The sequence below is a fragment of the Perca flavescens genome, chromosome 9, assembly GCF_004354835.1.
Source record: "Perca flavescens isolate YP-PL-M2 chromosome 9, PFLA_1.0, whole genome shotgun sequence".
In the NCBI taxonomy this organism is placed as follows: Eukaryota; Metazoa; Chordata; class Actinopteri; order Perciformes; family Percidae; genus Perca; species Perca flavescens.
In genome coordinates this window covers 6542978-6563489 of record NC_041339.1, presented here as the reverse complement: position 1 = coordinate 6563489, position 20512 = coordinate 6542978, and the positions used below count along the sequence as shown (strand labels likewise).

Sequence of the window (20512 nt, the reverse complement as noted above, 5' to 3'; positions counted from 1 at the left end):
CGTTTTTGTAAAACACATTTTCTGACTCAATAAAACGTCTGTCTTGCAAAAGTCACTAAGAATCTATAGAATTTATAAATGTAATCTCTTGATACTCTTCATAAATGTGAACCACCACTTAATAGTCAACAGAAGAGAGTGAGTGAAAAGAGAAGGAGAAAAGGGGAACGTAGAAAAGAGTGTGTGTATTATGCAACCCTGCATCACTTTTACAGCCTGTCCTGCTCAGAGTAGCAAACTGGGCCGTGACGGGTCCACGGAGCGTCACAAAAGGGAAGAAAATCCACCACATTTTACATTAATTAAAAACCCAGTTATTCAACTTTATTAACATCAAGGTTTTCAAGACAATTCAGTCTGTTTTTATTAACAAATAGAAAACAGATCATGTATACAGATAAACAGATAGGACCCCTACAGCACGACTGTGAAATGAATCCTTTATATGGTCCGCTTCATCCAAAAACCACCTCCCTTTGTCATCTCATCCAGTGAAAACCACAGAGCTCCAGCACTGAACATCGAGGCTGCTCGCAGTTACAAGTCTGCCCGTCTGCAACACAGTGATACAATAGCTGAGCTGTAACATATCATGAATGGGGATCCAGTGTGTCTGCGTGTGTGCTCTGTGTACATAAAGGCCAGTGTATCTGCTTGTGTGCCCTGGCTATATGTAAAACCATGTATGCAAACCTGAAATGTACGGAGATCACTAAATCACTTCCCTATATGATGTCATAGTCATGTTGGGTGCAGTACATGTGGTCCATGTGGCTATTTTTGAAATGCAAAAATAATTATGAGCACACGGAAACCAGATTGCATGAAGTTAGACACATTTTGAGCTAAAATAAATTTAAGTGACAACCAACATTCCTTACCTTAAAAAAACAAAAATCTGGTTGTCTGATAATCTGGCCATGTGAGAAAATATGTTATTTTGTGCTTTTCTTTATCTGGCCTGCCATACTTTCTTATTCTTTTCATATGATCCAATAGTCCCCCAACATTTCTAAATTTTCTCCAAGCCCTACTGTAAATGATTTTAATATTCGGCTGTGAACTCAGTTGTGTTTAAGAACATCAACAGGTGGAACATTTTAGGATTTAGAGCGTTGTTAGCAGTTATAACAGCATCAAGGATCACACATGTAAAGTTCAGCAGATATGAATAGGTTTGGAGATATTCTACAGCATCTTTTCCTTCTTGTCAACAAATCCCACGTGCAGACCCAAACCAACAGTGACCTGATCTTACTAATAATTATTGAGTGTGTATCAAAGCCTGATGTATCAGTTAGCCACACTTTTGCACTGGGTGACATGTTCCTTCATTACCATAAACACACACACACACACACTGTAGTTTATTTCTACTCAACCCCACACACACCGTCCTGCTGCCACAAATACTCACTAGAGCACCAAATGCTAAAAATAGACCCCAAGAAAAGCACTATTTCCTTCTGTTATGAGTAACGTTTGCCTTAAACTCTAGTGTCAACCTGTTATAGGAAATTACTGAGACTTATTTATTTATCTGAAAATATATTCGTGAGCCATTTGAACAAAAAATTATAACTTTAGTAGGAATTAACGGGCTTTGACGTGAGAGCCACAGATAGGGAAGTAAGAAAGTCTTGGGAGACGGACAAACACATTTTTAGTTTGGGTGTTTCCATGGGATTTGTTGACAATAAGAAAATATTAAATAAAGCCAGCCTTATCCTTTAAGGTTGGGCAACTAAACCAATTCAATTCAATTTCATCATTGAGTCTTGGTCTCTGTGCCATAATGGATTTATTTTTATATTATTTAATGCACGAACCACGTTTGGATAGCAATATGGTCACAATTACTGTATTCCACCACAATTCTCAAGAACAGACCGTCTGTGTTTAGTCTACCTGAGTCTATATATTAAGAGGGAGTGTGAAAACAAAACCTTTCCAACAACTTTATATTTCCTTTGTTTAAAGTGTCCAGATTTCTGAAAAATCAACAATTATTGACTCTGTACATGCCAGCAGTTGTTCAGATGTGATTAGTGTTGGTATGTTTATAGCCAAAGGTTTATTTCATCTTGTAGTTCACAAATTTGATCTTGTTTATGTGATCTGTTTGGTAGATATCATCATCATCATCATCATCATCATCATCACCATTCTGTTGGAAGCCAAGACAGGAAGTCAAAACCCTCATTTCCCACTAAATAAGATTAACTGAGTAATGATTGATGAACATGAACATTAGAACATCATATATATGGTACAAAATAAAATGATTAGCAGCTGTGAGTATGCGCTCTCCAGTATTAATGTTGAAAATACATGTCCTTTGTGCTAATAAAAATAATAAAAAAAGACAAGCAAATAAAAAAAAAAAGACCCATTAAGACATACAAGAACAAGTGTAAGTGATTACAAAATAAATTCTAAATATTTATAACAACATAGTCATGATGAATATAAATGAAAATAGCAGAACATTTGCTTCTGTTATAAGGAGGAGGCAAACATTGGGGAGTGGCGGGAGTATTGAGTCCAAAAAATCGGAATGAGTCATGACTACAAGTCTTTCAGGGTTGCTTTTTGGGAGGTTTTGGTGTCGGGTCTGTGGCAGAATCATGGCACCAGTGCAGGAGGAGTTTGTCCTGTCCCCTCTCCTCTTTCCTCCAATCCCCAACTTCCTGCTGTGGTTCCCACCTCATCAGTCCCCCCCCCCCAACCCCCCAGAGCATCCTCATCAGGCCTCAGGGACTGATGTAGATGTAGATGTGGCTCAGAGGAGACACACAACTCTTCTGAGGGTGTCTTTCTGGGTGGGGTTATGTTGCATAGTGATCAAAGCTTCCAAGGTACTCCAGAGCAGCCCGGTAGCACAGTTGGTACTGGTCCTAGTGACAAAAAAATCAACAATGTTTTGGTCAGTTCGTAAGCGGGAAGCCAGAATTAAAGCTACAGTGCGTGACTTCACGTACGTCCGTTACATTCAAGCCATTGCCAAATGAGTTGCTACAAATATAATTAAGACTATCAGCTCCACAAAACTCTCTCTGCATTTCCAACACAATCTCACTCCCATCGCGTCAGAAAGCGACGCCTGGTCGGGTGCCTTTGGCGTTTGTTATTGACGAAAAAAAGTCTCCTTTAGCGTCATATGTAGACGAGCTTGGTCGGGACTCTTGGTGTCACTATTTGACGCTCTGGGTCGGGACGTACGTTTAACTGTCATGCTGCACAAGAACGTGACAGTTAGGTTTAGGAAAAGCTGGTGGGTGGGGTTACAAAACGTACGTTTCAGTGACACGCGGGACAAGAACGGGACATGAACCCCGGTCTCCTGGGTGAAAGTCCTGTGTGGTTTGACCCATCCACCCCCCCAAAGACCCTCCTTACGCTGATTTTCAGTCTTTCATTGTTGGGAGTGAGAACGGGTTGGTATAGTTAATATTGTTTCTGTCGACTTTGAAAGAAGTGTATTTTACGACGCTGTCTGGTGTCTGGTGGCTTGAGCGAACGCAATTTCGCAGAGGTTTTGACGTTTAAAAAAATTTATCTTACTCTTTAACAGAAAAGTCGACCTCCTCAGAAATCCTTTCCATAATGTTGTCAGACACTTAGAATATTAATCTGAGCCTGTCAGTGGCAAAACAAGCACTTTTGTGAACGTAAATACAAGCTGCACAATTGCCCTATTAAAGCTATAGTTTCTGCTGCCCCCGTGAGGAATTCTAAGTAGGGGTGTGACGAGACACCCAGCTCACGAGACGAGACACGAGATTGGGTTCACGAGATCGAGACGAGACAAGAGTTTTTACAGAAAACGTCAATGAATAAATAAGACCCGAAAACTGAGCACTGAAATAAATTACCATTTATTTGTGAAGGCAGATGCTATTTTCTCCTTCTCTGCATTTTATTAATTGCAGCACTAAACAAGGAAGTAGGCTACTCTAGTATCGACGACCATTATAGGACGGAGGGAGAACATTTGTCTTTGTTTGAACTGCACGCTGCGGAGCTGTCGGAGGGTCCACGTGATACAAGCCTTCGGTGATTGCGCATGCTTGATTAAAAAAACATGATGGTCTCTTCAAAAGAGGTAATTATCTACACTCGAAATTCTGCGCACGAAAGTCACCGGACGACACAATCTTCTGAACATAGCCATACTGAGAACTACAGAGAGAGTTGTGTGGAGCTGATAGTCTTAATTAGCTTTGTAGCAGCTCATTTAACGGACGGAATGTAACGGACGTTTGTTAATATCAAAACGTTACGCACTAAAGCTATAACTTATATTGTAGCTTGTTTCGCTGACTGCAGTGATCTTGCTGTATAGACCTTTTTCACGGCAGACATTTTGACTTGTCATAGTAGGAAAAGCACAGCTGAAATTGATAACCTTAACGATGGCTCAATTCCATCAAGTGTCCCAGTAAGCTATTTCAGTGAGTCAGCACGCACAATACGAGGGCCTCTCCTAAGTGGAATGCAGCCATCATTAATGGTTTTGAATACACCTGTGCTTTTCCTACTATGACATGTCAACATGTCTGCAGTGAAAAAGGTCTATACTGGACCAATGTCCAATATCAGTCGCTTAGAAACAAAAACATGGAAAATAGGGTCCAGGTTGTAAAAAACGGTAGTTACCCTTTAATGCTGCCATTAGTTTGTGATGAAAAAAAAAAGACACTTGCCACCGGACTTAAACAACTTTTCTGATTTAATATTTCACTTTATTTCCCCTTTGAAAGGGGTGCTTAGCTGCTCATAAATGCTATTGAAGTGAATTAGTTGAAAGATCTTCTGGGCCGGTGCATTAAAGTGGATTAATATACTATGGAAAAATAACTTGTAATCAGATGTTAGCTGGTGGCTTGCAGGAACAAGAAATATTGTGTGTATGCTATGACTCAACAGCCACAAATAAATGGTCAACGTGTGAAAAACCCTGCATCCTGATTGCTCATACCTCTGTCTGCACCATGGCTGGCCTCTGAGTTCGGAGAGTCTTGACGGTGTGGAAGAGGTCCACAGCTCCCTCGTATCTCATCCTCTCCAAGACGATGCTCAGGGTGATGAACACACCGGTCCGCCCAACACCAGCACTGGTGGACACGCACATTATAACACTCTCATTACAAAGAAACAAGTTAGGAAATGTAAGACAGAGGACGGCCAATTACTTGATGTCCTATGGTCCTAAAATAATTTTGGACCTTATTTACAAATGACTTATTTTCTTCATAACCATAACCCATAACCCATAACCTTCTCACAGCCATTACCATTTGTAAAATGATCTGTTAATACAGCACCGACATATACAGGTATAATCTCTTAGGTTGAGCCTAGCCATATTTCTTTGAATCCTATAATATCAATTAAAGATCTTATAATTGATTTGTAAAGTTGGAAACACCCTTCAATATAACCGCAGCCTCCAACATGATCAGTCAATTCCTCTCTAATCTATATCCTTGACGTTCCGCTTCCGGGATTGCTCCGTTGCTGCCGGAAATTCCGCCGGATTTCACTCATTTAGGCCGGATATCTGTTGCCTTGGACTTCCTTTTGTGTTGGCATTTTAAACTCCAGTCAATGTATGAGGACTATGGTAAACCTTTTCTCAGATCTCTGCAGGGTAAATCCAGACAGCTAGCTAGACTATCTGTCCATTCTGAGTTTTCTGTTGCACTACTAAACATTTTTTAAACATACACATGTTCCACCAAAATAAGTTACTTCTGAGCATATTTTACAGTTTTTCTCCGGTGCTTAGCACCGCCCAAGACGATTGGGAGTGGTTTAAAGAAATGCCAATAAACCAGAGCACGTTCCCATCCCTGAATGCTATGTGGAGTTGCCAGACCCTCCTCCAGCACGCTTTGGAGGAGGGTCTGGCAAAGCGAGACAAACTCCTCTCTGACTCAAGAGTCAGCAATAATTAAAAAGTTAGATTTTTTTCAAAGATACTGTAGGATTTGTTTCAATGGATTGCAGTACAGCATTTAGAAAAGTGCTGCAGGAAGCTCACAGGGGACAGTAAAAAGTGATGCACACGACTGGGACACTCAGCGCTTGTTGTTGCCGTTTGTGGATTATGAAGTTATTGAAGTGGGCTATCCATCAGTGGGTTTGGTTAGCATTCCTTTGTTAGCCGGAGCGGGTACCTGGAGTGAGCTAACGTGTTACGACGGGCTAACTTTTTCGGTACACGGTTAATGTTAGCTCGGGCTAAACCCTGTGTGCTAATCTTGCTGTCACGACGCGCCTGCTAAGGTTGAATATTTACTGTATATATTTACTGTTTGCTGTTTATCTTACTTTCCAGTCACCATGTCCTCGGCAGCGGCCCCCGCAAAAGGGTCGGAACCGAAGGCTAGTGAGACTGTATCCCGCCTGTGCCCTGCGTCATTTGGGCCATCCATCTCGGGCAGGGACCCTCACCAGATGTGCATAGCCTGCATGGGCGCTAAACATGCTCAGGCAGCGCTAGCTGACTCAGTCGTATACCCACTGTGCGTCAATGCCAGAAAAGATACTGGAAAGGCGACTGGCGGTGGCCAACAGTCATGACCCATGTCTGTTGGGCACCACCCCGAAAGCCACAAACTCTCATCTCTCTGTCAGGTGTAAATGCGCCGCTGGGTGTGGATGCTCTAGCCCAACCATCGCCAAACGTGCTACTCTATGCATCCCCCCCACTCCGTCTGATCTCCCCCAACAGGGCCTATCGCTAATCCTGATAGTGCTGCGGTGGATTTCCAAGCATTGGGTAGCAGAGATAATACAGCTCCTGGCAGGACAGCAATGACCTCTCCCCATATGCAGGGACCTTCTCTCCCAAGCGGGCGGGGAGATCTACCACCCTCACCTAGACCGCATAGTGCTCTGGGCTTGGCCCGTGAGAGGTGGAACCTGAATGCATCAGGCCTGCCAGAGCAGGTCATTGACACCATTCAGGCGGAGCAACATCCCTTAGTTTGTTTTATGAAAGGGACACGCCGCAAGCTCCCAGTATCCAGGCCCCTGGTTCCTCTGTGGGATTTGTCGTCGTGTTGGACGCCCTCTCTCATCACCCGTTTAAGCCTATGGAAGTAGTGGGGATGAAGTTTGTCCCTCTTAAAACAGCTTTGCTCTTGGCTTTAACCACTGCAAAGCACGTAAATGACTTACAGGCTTGGTCTATTCGCCCTACCTGTCTGCAGTTTGCCCCAGGGCTCTCTAAGGTCTGTTTGTGGCATAGACTGTTAATATTAATAATAATATACAGGCTATGGTTTGTGGCCTGGGCCAGCCTTTGTGCCTAAGGTGGTGAAGTCAGCCTACAGGTGTCCCTCAGTGGACCTCTTGGCTTTTCACCCGCCTCCTTTCTCCTCAGGAGAGGAGCGAAGACTTCACATGTTATGCCCTGTCCGGGCTCTGCACATGTATGTGAGTCGGACGGCTGGGTTCAGAAAAGCAGATCAGCTGTTCGTGTCCTGGGCTACTCCCCATAAGGGCAAGCCATTGTCCCGGAGATGTTGGGTCTTTGTAAATTATAGTGTGGTCTCGATGATTTGATACTGTAAATGGAATTAAATCAAATTGCATTGAACAAAGAACACAGATAAGCCTGGTGTGCATTCCCCCCACACACACACACACACACACACACACACACACACACACACACACACACACACAGTTACCTGCAGTGCACAGTAATTGGTCCGTCTTGTCCGAATTGCTCTTTCGTTTTATGGACTTGGCCGATGAAGTCGATGAATCCCTCCCCAGTTTTTGGCACTCCTTGCTCTGGCCAGTCAGTGAACTGAAACTGCCTGATGGTCCTCGACTGACCATCCTGACAGACACACAGGGAAATGGAGACAGGTACTGTTAGTAACTCACACACAAGTCTACAGCCCCGTCATTAGATGCAGTAGAGACCAGTGTTGGGGTAACACTATTCTTGTATTACTTTTTCCTGTAAATCTAGGAATTTTGTCTTAAATTTTCCTTTTTATGAAAAAGATAGTCACACATGTACATGAATACAACAGGTAGAAATTCCCATCATTTTCTGTTTTTTTTCAAGTAGTTGAGAGAAAATAACAAAGAAAACAAAACTCAAGCAGAAGACCCTCAGTCATGACGAGTCAAACCACCTTTTCCTTTTTCAGACAGTGAACTCTGTGCCCTGCGTGGGGAGCGTGCAGTCCCAAACCTCCCACTTAAGTGCAGTGAAATTCACAAAATGCTTAAAAGACACAGATGGAAAAACAAACCTCTGCATGCCAAGAAAAATGGCACTCTGCCAGCACAAACATATTCTGTTGCAGAAATAGCACCCTAAGTGCCGTTGATGTCCTTTCCAATTAAAACGAGCTGAAACCGTCTTCCTATTGCTGCAGCACGCAACAGCAGCAAGGCTTTGCTGAGGAGGACCTACCCTGGCGTCTGTGACTTTGAACTCTCTCAGGATGTACTGAGGCATGTTGTACTCAGCCATGGGGTCCACAACAAAGTACTGGTAGCGTGCGGAGCGCTCAGCAGGCCAGTACTGATGGCACTTTTCCTAAAGAATGGAGAGAAGAAAAGGGATCTGAGTATTACACTGGATGATGAGGAGTGGGACAGAATCTGTAGGAATATTAAATCAATGTCACGTGATTCAGTTCAAGATTATGCATCACTTCAATATATATACAGTCAAATTATTCATACCCCTGGCAAATTCTTACATGAGATACTTTTATTCAACCAGCAAGTCATTTTTTTGACCGGAAATGACACAGGCTTCTCCCAAAAGATAATAAGACGATGTACAAGAGGTGTCATTGTGGAAAAAATTATTACTCATCTTTTATTTACATTTGAACAAAAAGTGGCATGTTCAAATTATTCATACACTTTGCAAACTGTCTGACTTGGAAAATCCAAAGTTCTATACCATTACAAATAGCTCAAGCTGTTGTAAAGCATCCTAATTACCCTGATTCATTGGGAACAGCTGTTTTCATCAAGTCAACAGTCAACAAGTCAATATATTTTATGTATATTATTATGTATGTGTATCAAAAACCAGGATTTATATTCTTATATCATTTAAGGCTTTAATTTGAGTCAATTAGACATAATACTGTTTGATACTAAATGACATGACATAAAGGTGGGATGGTGATGCGTTACCCGTCCCATCTCGCGGAGTTTGGTGAGCATGACTACAATGGTGGAGTTGTGTTCCCACAGCATTCTCCAGAAGTCCTCAGTGGTCTCGGCTAACGGGCCCTGGGTGGCCATGTACGCTTTCTGCTGCCTGCAAATTGGAACAGAGACACTTCTATGTTTACTCCTCGGGGTTCTCTGGATACCGTTTCAACTTTCTTCCTCTTTAGCCTTATGGTCCTGGTGCAGAATTCCATTTTAATGTAATAAAAATACAGGTGATGGCAGATAAATAATGATGCTGGTTGATTACTATATCCAGTCATATTCATGTCATCATAGTAAACAGCCAACCAAAAGCTTTTACATGCTGCTGTTGAGTGTGTCTTGCCCAGGCTGTGAGTGGATGAGTTTGTTTGTGGACATGCATGGTTGGATGAACCTGCTAGGGGCAACCTATTGTCCCCCTTTCCTCAAAATAGATAGTTATAGGAGTAGAGGCTCACACATGCCCGATTGTCACAGATTGGTTTCCAAGGAGGAGGAGAGACATTTCTGTCCATCCAACACATATCAAGGTTAATATAGCCTAGAGTGCGGATCGGGTCGCATTTTTCTGTCTGAGCCCGGGCCGCGTCTGACAGAGTAGTAAGCGAACCCGACCAGAGCCTGACAGCCATCAAGATATTTATGTCCGGGCCTGACCCGAGTTAAAATCAAATTTTTCTCATACAGAAGTACATGTTGGTTCTCAAACCAACATGTACTTCTGTTTGTGTGGAAAGCCCGCTTTTATTAAAGGGATACTTCACCGATTAGCATTAAGCTTTGTATCAATAGAAACCTGGCAGTATTTTCGAATGACGTGCTTACCTCCCTCATGTCCCCCTGATACGAGAGACAGCTGTATTGTGTGTCTGGGAACGCGCGCACACACACACACACACACACACACACACACACATGTTCAATGCCTTATCGCCCGGCCCGGCCTGTTGGGTACCGTCTGGTCTTGTCGGGCTCAGGTCGGGTATCCATCCTCTAATGTAGCCTCTAACTTTTTATCAGGAGGAAACCACCCAAATAAAGCAAAGTAGCCAAGATTATCGGTATCACAAGCTGCCCAATCAAATACAAAGTAGCCCAACTGTGGGGGGGAACACCACCCAATCTGGCAACACTGTTGTCTGTGCACTAGTGCACACAAGTACCCATAAATACAATGAATACGGTAGAAGACATATGTCATCTTAAAGTTGTACTTTAGAATAGTGTACTACCTGGAACCTTCGCTGTGTGTCCAATAGTAAGTGATCATTTAATTAAATGCACAATTTTAGCTTTTATTTAAGATATTATTGGGATCCCTATTAGCGGATGCAGAACATCAGCTACTCTTCCCGGGGTCCACACAAAATATAAAACATTACGACACTTTCAGACAAAACAACCACATGAAAATAAAAATAAGAAAATATAGCTAGTAAAAGTCTTTCTCGCAAACATATAACTATACATATTTCTCTTCATATACACGTATATATATATATATATATATATAAATATAAATTACACTAAACTCATAAGCACTGAATATATGAAATATATATATGAAATCTTATACTGTACATGTAAATATTACTATACATAAAAAGAACAAAAAGTAGTTACAAAATATGGTTACAGGCATATGGGCCACATTATTGGAATGTAACTAAATCCATTTACTCAAGTACTGTACTTAAGTCCAAATGTTGAGGTACGTGTACTTTACTTGAGTCTTTTCTATTTATGCTATTTTCTACTTCTACTCTGCTACATTTCAAAGAGAAATATTGTAATTTTTACTCCACTACATTCATCTGACAGCTTTAGTTACTAGTTACTTTACACAATAATATTTCTGCACACAAAACACACATAGTTTATAAAATGTGATGTTTTATTATATATTAAACTACCCAACAATATACAGGCCTAACATTTAAAATGATTAGATGATTAATCACTTAGTTAATTGACAAAACTATTTGGATCGTCTCCAGTTTCTAAAATTTGAGGATTTTTCTGCATTGATTGCTTTTACTTTTAATACTTTAAGTACATTTTCCTGATGATGTACTTGCATACTTTAAATTAAGCAGGTAGAGCGTCGTCTACTGACCGAAGGGTTGGTGGCTCCCCCTGGGTGGAAACTCGCTGCTAGTGGTGTGTGAGTGTGTGTGTGTGAACAGGTGAATGAGAGGTAGAATTGTAAAGCGCTTTGGATAAAAGCGCTATGAAAATGCATTCCATCTACAGGAGTTTTCTTCTAAATGTTATGTTTGCATTCAGTGTTACTCACTAAAATACATTGTGTGAAATACTAAGCCCTAACAAATGTGTTGAATGCATTCAATTCCTCATGAAACATTTGCAAAACTGAGTTTTTAAGTATTTTAAATCCATTATTGTTTTCATCCATTTTTACTTGCTAGTAGCGATGGCCAAATGAAGCCTCATGAAGCCTCGTGAACCGTTTTATTTATTATCTGAGCCCACTAGAAGGCGCTTTTGGTTTAAAGAAAATGATTCAAGGAATGGCAATTTAGTGTGCTTTCAACCCTTTGTTGAACAGAAAGCGCCATTTAGTGGGCTCAGAGGATAAAGATATTGGTTCATGATGCTTCATGAGGCTTCATTTTGCCATCACAACTTTCTACCAGACCTCTTCTTCTCTGCCTTTGCTGGCACATTGTTGCATATGTTGGTCTAACCTAATAACACCACCTTTTAATCAGAGGAATAGTGTGCAACCATTGGCAGGGCTGTGTATGGTGTCTTCAGTAGAGTTTTCGTGCATGAGATTAACAAAACTACTGCTTTAAGGCTCTTATCATGCCAATTGACAATGTACTTCAGTGGTGCATATTACTAGTGATGGCCAAAAAGCCTTAATTAAGATTTGTTAAACATTTTTTGAGCCCACTAGATGGCGATTTCTGTTCAAGAAAGGGTTGGAAGATTGAGGTTTTTTTTCATTAAACCATCTAGTAGGCTCAGAAAATCAATACAATTCTTTGTGAGGCTTCATTTGGCCCTCAACACATATTCCCAAACAAATCTGCAATCAACCAAAATATTAAAAAACAACTGACATACAGTGATCCTGAGGCTTTTGGGGCCATTAGGGCCCTTGGGGGGTCTGCGTCCATAGGGAAGTACGTAAACTGAAAATAAAAATAAAATCCTAGAAAAAAGCTTCAACCCCCAAGCTTTAATAAAGCAATCTTTCTATAATATACTGTACATCCACCTATAATGTACATTAATAATTCCTGTCATACATATTTATGTATGTGAGCCTGCAATAATAATACTAAAGTAAAACTGAGTTCATTCAGATTCACCCTTCAGCACATTCCTTTAATAGCTTCTAGTTCCAGGCAATGATGTCCCACAACTGTTGAATGAACTGAAATGAAATCAAGTGTTAAATAGTTAACATTACACAGCCCCTTGAAGTAAATTTGATGAGTCAGCTGTTGCTAATGTATGCACTGATATTTAAATGCTTTTGCTTGAACACAGACCCTTTTTTAACAGCGCTGTTAAAATGACAGATGCCATCCCAGCTGCTCAGCTCAGCTCTGGGCTCCGGAACTACTCCCGACCTGCCCACTGGGGGGCGGTGTTGAAGCATGCAGCACAGGGCTTTGTTAATGCAGTCAACCCTGTTTGCATGAGTGCCAGTGCAGCACACATACTGAGTATTCCTGTTCTGATATCTGTGTTATCAGTGCTCTATCATTTGAGCGTGCCATGAGATGGCTAGAGGCACTGTTGTTTTTGGTTTGCGAGTCCGCCCCTGTCCTGCTCTCAGGTTTCACCACTGTGCAACAGGCACTGGAACTATTGTTTGAATACCTTCATAATACAACAATCAAATATAAACTTGGGAACCAAAGCTTCTGTATTTTGTTGGGACTCTGGCACGACCGTCCCTTTACCTGCCGGCTGTTCTGGCTCACCAATGCTCACAATAATTAGAGGAAGTTATTAGGCCAGTACCAGATGTGGGAGGTTGAATAATAATGGCATCATTACTGACCTCTGTGCATTCAAGCAGGCAACCAAACAAACAAAAGCAAACAGTTTGGCTGCTAAAGAGCACCCAGAACTGTAAACTGTTTTAACCAACTAATGTTGCTATATCGTTACGCTGATTGATAAAACAACATATGCTGTATATCATAGTGAAAATCAAAGAAGAAGTGTGTTTAAAGGACAAAGCTGGCTCTGCTCCTATTGTCAACAGATCCTCAGTAAAAGACAAAAACCAACAATGGTTTATGCCATCTCTCAATACTTTCTGATTCCCCTCCCCTGTGTGTGGCAGGAGGGAACAGTGCATTTGTTGAGCACTATTTTCAGCTGCGGATTAATCCACATTTGGTGCTCTAGTCTAGTGAGCGTTTGGGACAGCAGGACTAAGTCAAAATAAACTACAGGGGGTTTGTTCATGATAATAATGAGACATGTCAGCCAGTGTTAACGGTAAAGGTAAATGGACTGCACTTTTTCTAACTTAACAGACAAATTGCTTAACAATTCACCCATTCACTGCAGCTGGCCTGCCCATTGGAGGCAACTTGGGCTTCAGTGTCTTGATCAAGGACACTTTCCCAGGGATTGAACCGCCAACCCTGTAATGACTGGACAACCTGCACTACCTCCTGATGTGTTTTTAACAGTTTTTGGACAACAACAATGGAGCTCTATGGCAGAGGAACAAGTTACATCAGGCTGATACACACAATACTTGTTAGCAGAATTTGGTCATTGTTGTTGACAATATGCATATGGAGTATTGTAATCTGTGTTTACTGTTGTCTGTGTGAGTAGCCATGTTCACACGATGTCACATAATGAACTAGGGATTGAGTAAAAAATGCCCCCTCCAATTTACAGTAAAAGCATGTTTTATTATAGTGGATACAGATGACCAATTTCCATTCTAGTGAAACTTGAATAAAGTTGAATGTCAGTATAATTGTAGTTTTGGTCATTATATGTATCAGTCATAATAGCATTGCACTCACAAAGTAAATTGCTGAGATCTAAGACCAAGGCAATGTCCTTAAAAAGATCTGATGGCTTTTAATCGATTATGAGGAAATGAAAAAAGCCATCACTTCGGAGCAGCAGGAGTCGTTTGGCATCTCTTCCAGACACATTTTGCAGGTGTTCATCATAATGTGGAAGAGCTTCCGGTTCAACTTTGACCAACTATACTTACTGTAGCTGTGTGCATAGTTTTCCTGAGCAAATAGGGATTCTTAGCCATATCAGGGATACTTACATTCAGTTTGGACTCTAAATGATGGTTTAGATAAAGTGATAACTGATAGAAACAATGGCCAAAACAACAAAAAGAAGTTACAAGTATTCCTTAAAGTGACTATATGTAACTTTTTAATGTTTCTGCAACAGTTAAGAACGCACATTGTGACGGGTCACAGATTACATTGTAACACCGGAAAAGCCTAAGCAGCCAGGTAAAAGGTGGTAGGACTTTTCTTTGAAACGCAACGATGCATCTGTAACTTATTCTCTTATTATAAAATATAAATAAATGATTTTCTGTCTGAGCAAAATATTCATAGCAACTATATGACCTCCCCATAACGCTAACACGGTAATCTACAGCGTGCAATACAGCACCGTAAAGATAAGCTCTTTACAACAGCAGGTGTGGTAAAAACACTACCGCTTTTGTCCAAAGCAGGCCGCTAGAATCGACACAAACTGCAAGTTACAAACACTTTAATAATAGTCACGTTACATTCAAGCCATAACAGAGTGCTATCAAAGGATGATAAATGGTTCAAGCAGGAAGTCCATTCTATTCAAGTATTCTCTAATCTAGAAGCAATAAGATGGAGTACGCCTGTTTACCGACTTTCTATCTCACATCACCATGGAATAGAGTGCAGATCGGGTTGCATTTTCCTCTCCGAGCCCGGCCCGCGTTCGACAGAGCAGTAACTGAACCCGACCCGAGCCCGACAGGCATTAAGATATTTATGTCCGAGCCCGACCCGAGCCCGACACAGTTAAAATCTAATTTTTTTTCTCATACTAATGACACATGTACGTTTGTTTGTGTGGAAAGCCCGCTTTTATTAAGCAACTGTAGGAAGATGAAATGTCAACAGATGAGCGCATCAGCTCACACGGGGCAACACTGCACGTTAACACAGGCGCGCACCTGCATAATAAGCTTTTTTAAATTTAAAATGTTCAATGCCTTATCGCGCTGATGTGACCGAGCCCGATCCAAACCCGGACATCAATTCTAAATATCTGTCTGAACCCAGCCCGGCTTGTAGGGCACCGCCGGGTCCCGACGGGCTCGGTTCAGGTATCCATCCTCTACCATGGACAGGCACCGAGCTAAATGACTACAGCTGATATACTGTACATTGAGGTGATTGGACACCTCCACTAATCATCGTTATGTCTCTCCCCCTCACCTTAATCCATCCTAATCCACACTGTGCACTATAAAGGCTGAGCTCAGAGAGTGCTGGATCTCCCTGGATCTCACTCCACTAATTACTGCAAGAGGAATTACGGGACACCCCTGCCTCTTTCCCCACCCTCCCTTAGGTGGAGGTGCCCAGGGGACTTCATTAGGCACTGACAGACCAGAACAAGACACACCCACCCTCGCTGCAAGAAAAAGTCCTGATTCATTAGCACAGACTTTACTCTGCTAGAGCACTGGAAAGTATTTCCAATTAGTCTTTACATTTTCAGAAAAGAAATGCTTCTCCGAGAGGCCTGGGATTGAGGCCCTGGATTATCTGACATGTGACAATACCAGTGGTGACATCGAATATTTGTAGTTGTGTTACAAACTCAGGCAGACTCTCTTTCCCTCTCTTTATTTAGCTTTTGCGCAGTGACTGAGGTCTTTTTTAATTTATCATTTGCTTTATAAGACAATGAAATCTTGAAGGATCGCTTCACAGAGAGCCAAAGACAGAGACAGCTAAGGGCCACTGCCAAGGTGCTCTTGAGCTAGGCACCAAACCCCCAACTGCTCTGGGCACCTTTCCTGGGCAGCTCCCTCACTCTGACATCTCTCCATTAATACATTACAGGTACTGAGCATGCGTGTTTAATTCAGGCCTGTGCGTAATAAAAACAGAGTGAAAAGAATGTAATTTCTATTTAATAATGTACACATTATACATTATTACATAATTAACCATCCAGACCTCTCAGGCGGTCTGGGACACGTCTGCTTTCAGCTCCCCAGAGTCAGAAGTCAGTTTTTATGCTCCACATATCTGGAACAAACTCCCAAAAAACTGAAGGTCCGCTGCAACTCCCAGTTCTTTTAAATCAAGGCTGACAACCTTTCTTTTTGATGCTGCCTTTCTTTAAAAAAAATTGTTTGTTGCTGAAGTGTGCTGTAGAAATGAAGCTGCCTTGCCTAGCCTTAACATTTTCATAGTTTATTGTGTTATATATCTTTTTGTGCACGTTATAGGTTTACAAAGTGAAAAAGCCCAAAGTCCACCCCAAAGGGACTTACCATGTCCAACAGAAAACACTGTTCACAAACCGCTCCAAACAGCTCTATTGTAGTCCATACTCTGCAACTGACAAGCTAGCAGTACTTACTGCGCATGTGTGACTCCCAACAAAGATGGTACAGAAAGTGAGATGCCTCACTCTGTAGCTAAAACAGAGAGCTCAACACACAGGGTGAAAAGAGGAGCTGCAGCAATGTGCAGTACAACAAAAAGATGGTGTTTTCTGAAAATTAAACCACATAAACCTATTCTGGTACAACCTCTAAATACAATTATGAACCTGAAAAGGGGCATAATTTAAGCACTTTAAATGTATTCAAATCGTTATAGGCTAAAGAAGTCATTATTTCACTCTGCACAAAGGAATAAAGTGACATCTGTGAGTGAAACAGTCCTGTGTACACAGATAGGAGCAGCATTGGAGAAATATTGTAATAATCAGTTTCTCTGGCATGTCACCTTTCTCAAACAGGCTATTCATTTACAAGAGGGGATAAAGAGAATTAACAGGCCTGTCAATAAGACCCATTTGTTTTGACACAACAGAAGGATGGGAGGCAGGGAAACATGTCCGCCTGAATTTTCCTGCTGTCAGCTACCAGAGAAACGGTACAGTAACGTTTACTTTAATAAAGCTTATTAATAATGTATTACAAAAGACTTGGAAATAATTATGCAAGTACAGCAAATTCCCACAAAGTATTTGCAATTTAGTATACTTCTACAAAATACACTGAAATACAGCTTAAAATAAATTTACATGCAAGTGCATTTTTTGTCAATGTACTAAGAATATATATATATATATATATATATATATATATATCTTTTTTTTCTTAGTACATATTCCAATGAAGTGAAATCAAAATATATTTTAATGAAGAATACTATTAGTGTATTACAAGTATACTTTCCATTAGCACACTAATGATAATAAGTATTTGAAATGTAGTACACTTTTTTTTTAAAGGACACTTATGTACAATGTGCACTCAAGCCAAAAGTAAAAGTATATTTGTATTAACTTTTATGTATTTAAGTTAAGTTTCTTATACACAAAGTATACTATTTTTTTTGCAGAATATTATCCTCTCTGTTATCTCTTTCGGTGGCCCTTGTGTGTCACACACCCCAGTGAAACGGTTTCCATGGATTTACCTGTATCCGTCGATGAAGCTGGCGTTGATGTAGTCGGAGCCCTCCACCCCTCTGATTGGCTGCAGGCAGACACGGGTGGACTCGAAAGGCATGATGTTCACCAGGCGGTTCTTGAATTTGTTACACGGCAGGTTGGCACTGATGAATCTTGAGGTATGTGCTTTAGAGTTGGCCAGTTTCTGCGGACACAGAAAGGAGGACACACGTGCACTTGAAGCTTCACAACTACACCCACTGTCTCCACTGTGTCCGCTGCTGTCCGTCGGTCTTGGAATGTGGAAGGGTTGTTAAAGGGCATGGGGATCTAACATTCTTATCAATGCGTGAACATGACGCACTTTGAGCTGATCCTCTTTGTTCTCTGACTTCAAATAAACCTGATGCCGGGCTGTGTTAAAACACATCCTGCGGGGCGACCTCTAGCTCACCCAGTAAGAGCGTGCTCACATTTCCTGTCTATCCACAGTCACTATCTAATAAAAGGAAAAAAAAAAAAATATATAAAAAAAAAATGCGATAAGGTCCAGGAATTTTTGACTAGGATACATGATAACCTATGTCTGATTGCCAGGTTCAATTCAGCCCAAGATTATTTGTTCTGGGAGATGGGTCAATCCCAAGCTAGATGGATAAGCACATAAGAAGCTGGGTCCAGACAGATTATTTTAAGAGGATGGAAGAATGAAGGAGTGCCGTCAATCCACGAGTGGACTAGTGAGATGGCTAGGGTGGCGGCGTTTGAATACATATCATATATTTACGGTTTGCCAGATTGGATGTCTATACTAGAAAATGGGGGACAGTACCTGAACTTTCTGGAGGGCTCCTAAGAAGCTTTGTGACAGATGATAGATGCAGACACATGTAAGATGGGCTTATGGTGTTGTCATTTATACATATGCTTATCTGGTTTATGGTTTATTGTCTATTTTGTTACTATTTTGTTGGGTGGTCTAGAATATTGTCGTTACTGTGTCACATTTTCTTGATTTTTGTCTGGGTGGGTGGTGAGGACATTGACATGTCAAAACAAACACATATTTGCTCTGAGTCTGACGTAGAGAGGCCTGTTATCGATTCACATTAAGCCGAGGAGAATATATCTTTTGAATGGCAACATCCCAACTGAGTTGGGTTTTTTTTTTTTGGGCTGGCTTTGCTGACAGGCCCTAATGTGATTCCTCTGCATCGCAAGGGCAAGTGTCATTTTGAGAAGCGCTTGCGAAAGACATTTACAGTGAGTCGAGGCTGAAAACCTAATTATGCGCCGTCCGGATTTACAGCCGTCCTGCTTGCTTGAACAACCAGTGTAATTCGGGTTGTGGCCTGCCGCCCCGTGCGTGTGGGGTGTTGAATCGCTTTGGTGTCGCTCAGTGCGGAGTGAGCCGTAGAGGGTGGTGCAGAGCTGCGGCTCATCCCATGTAAAACCACCAAACCCAGTAGGCTCTAATCTTTAGGCCGTCAGACATCCAGTTTGTCCCTGCCCTGTCTCCTTCCCTCCATCCTTCGGCCTGTCGTCTGAAGCTCAGAGGTTAAGCTCTCGCGCTCGCAGCTCCTCCTCTGAGAAGGAGTTCATCTCTGTTGCACAGGCGGAAGATAAAAACCCTCACCCTTCCCTAGCTCTCACTGCATCATGCCGTTAAAGGGGCACTCCAGCCATTTAGGATTGCTCTTCCATTATGTTGAAAGACAAAAAACAAATGGCCAAAATGGATGCAACAGACGCTGCGATATCCTGACTTTTAGTCCATTGAATTGTTGTTGACTTTATATGCTCCAGAGACAAGTCAACAACGTAACAAAAACTACATTTTATCATATCAAAAATATAGCTGGAGTACAGTTAGAGGCTTCTTGTCTCAGGTAGATGCAGTAAAACATACTGTACATTCATGCAAGTCAAAATGTCTGCTGTGTAAAAAGGTCTATACATCGATTTGAGTGCTCTGATGCTAGCAATGCTAACTTTCTTTTATTATCCAGTTTGACAGTCAGTTATAACTTATAAATAAACTACTTAAACGTAGATTTTCTTTAGGGCTTTATTACGTGGTATCGGATTGGTGCATAAAGTTCCCGATACCAGTGTTTTAGGCAGTATTGGAGGATACCGATACTGGTATCGGTATCGGCACATCTCTAGTTGCGTGTTTACAGTTAAAAATGCAAGGAATTTCAGGGTGAAGGGAGAATGACGGGAAAAGTTTGGAAACCACTGGGTTTAGACTATTGCAACACCCTCCTCAGCCTAAAAAGACTGCTCCCAGAGTCTGTACAAGAGAGCGCAAATTTGGTCACAATACAGCCCCAGAATTTATTATAGGGCTGCAGGATATAAGGAAAATATCTAATTGCGATTATTTTGACTGATACTGTGATTATGATATTGGAAGGAATGATCATTTTTGTATAATTTTTCTCATTATTAATGAAAAATATTAAAATGATTATAGTGTGATTTTCGCAAAAATCTGTACAAAAAAAAGTCTTTTTGCTTTAGTCTGTAGGATAGGATTTGTAGGCCGGGACGTCTCTCTGCAGCACCACAATACTTCATTCAGAATGGTTTGACACATATTTCGCCTTTAAAAAATACTGCCCGCCCC

At 41.4% G+C, this 20512-nt stretch overlaps 1 protein-coding gene across 12 annotated transcripts in view; it reads right to left on the bottom strand.

The window, feature by feature from the left end:
• Positions 1-2747: 2747 nt before the first annotated feature.
• ptprfa (protein tyrosine phosphatase receptor type Fa) overlaps positions 2748-20512 on the bottom strand; it is a 404110-nt gene continuing 386345 nt past the window's right edge. For all 12 annotated transcript variants that reach the window (XM_028586901.1, XM_028586900.1, XM_028586904.1 and 9 more), the window contains 6 exons: positions 17907-18085; positions 9187-9313; positions 8447-8572; positions 7704-7858; positions 4982-5117; positions 2748-2897 (listed from right to left, as the gene is read on the bottom strand). In XM_028586901.1, coding sequence (XP_028442702.1) covers positions 2829-2897; positions 4982-5117; positions 7704-7858; positions 8447-8572; positions 9187-9313; positions 17907-18085 — 792 coding nt within the window. In that variant the 3' untranslated portion in view covers positions 2748-2828. The remainder of the gene's footprint in view (positions 2898-4981; positions 5118-7703; positions 7859-8446; positions 8573-9186; positions 9314-17906; positions 18086-20512) is intronic.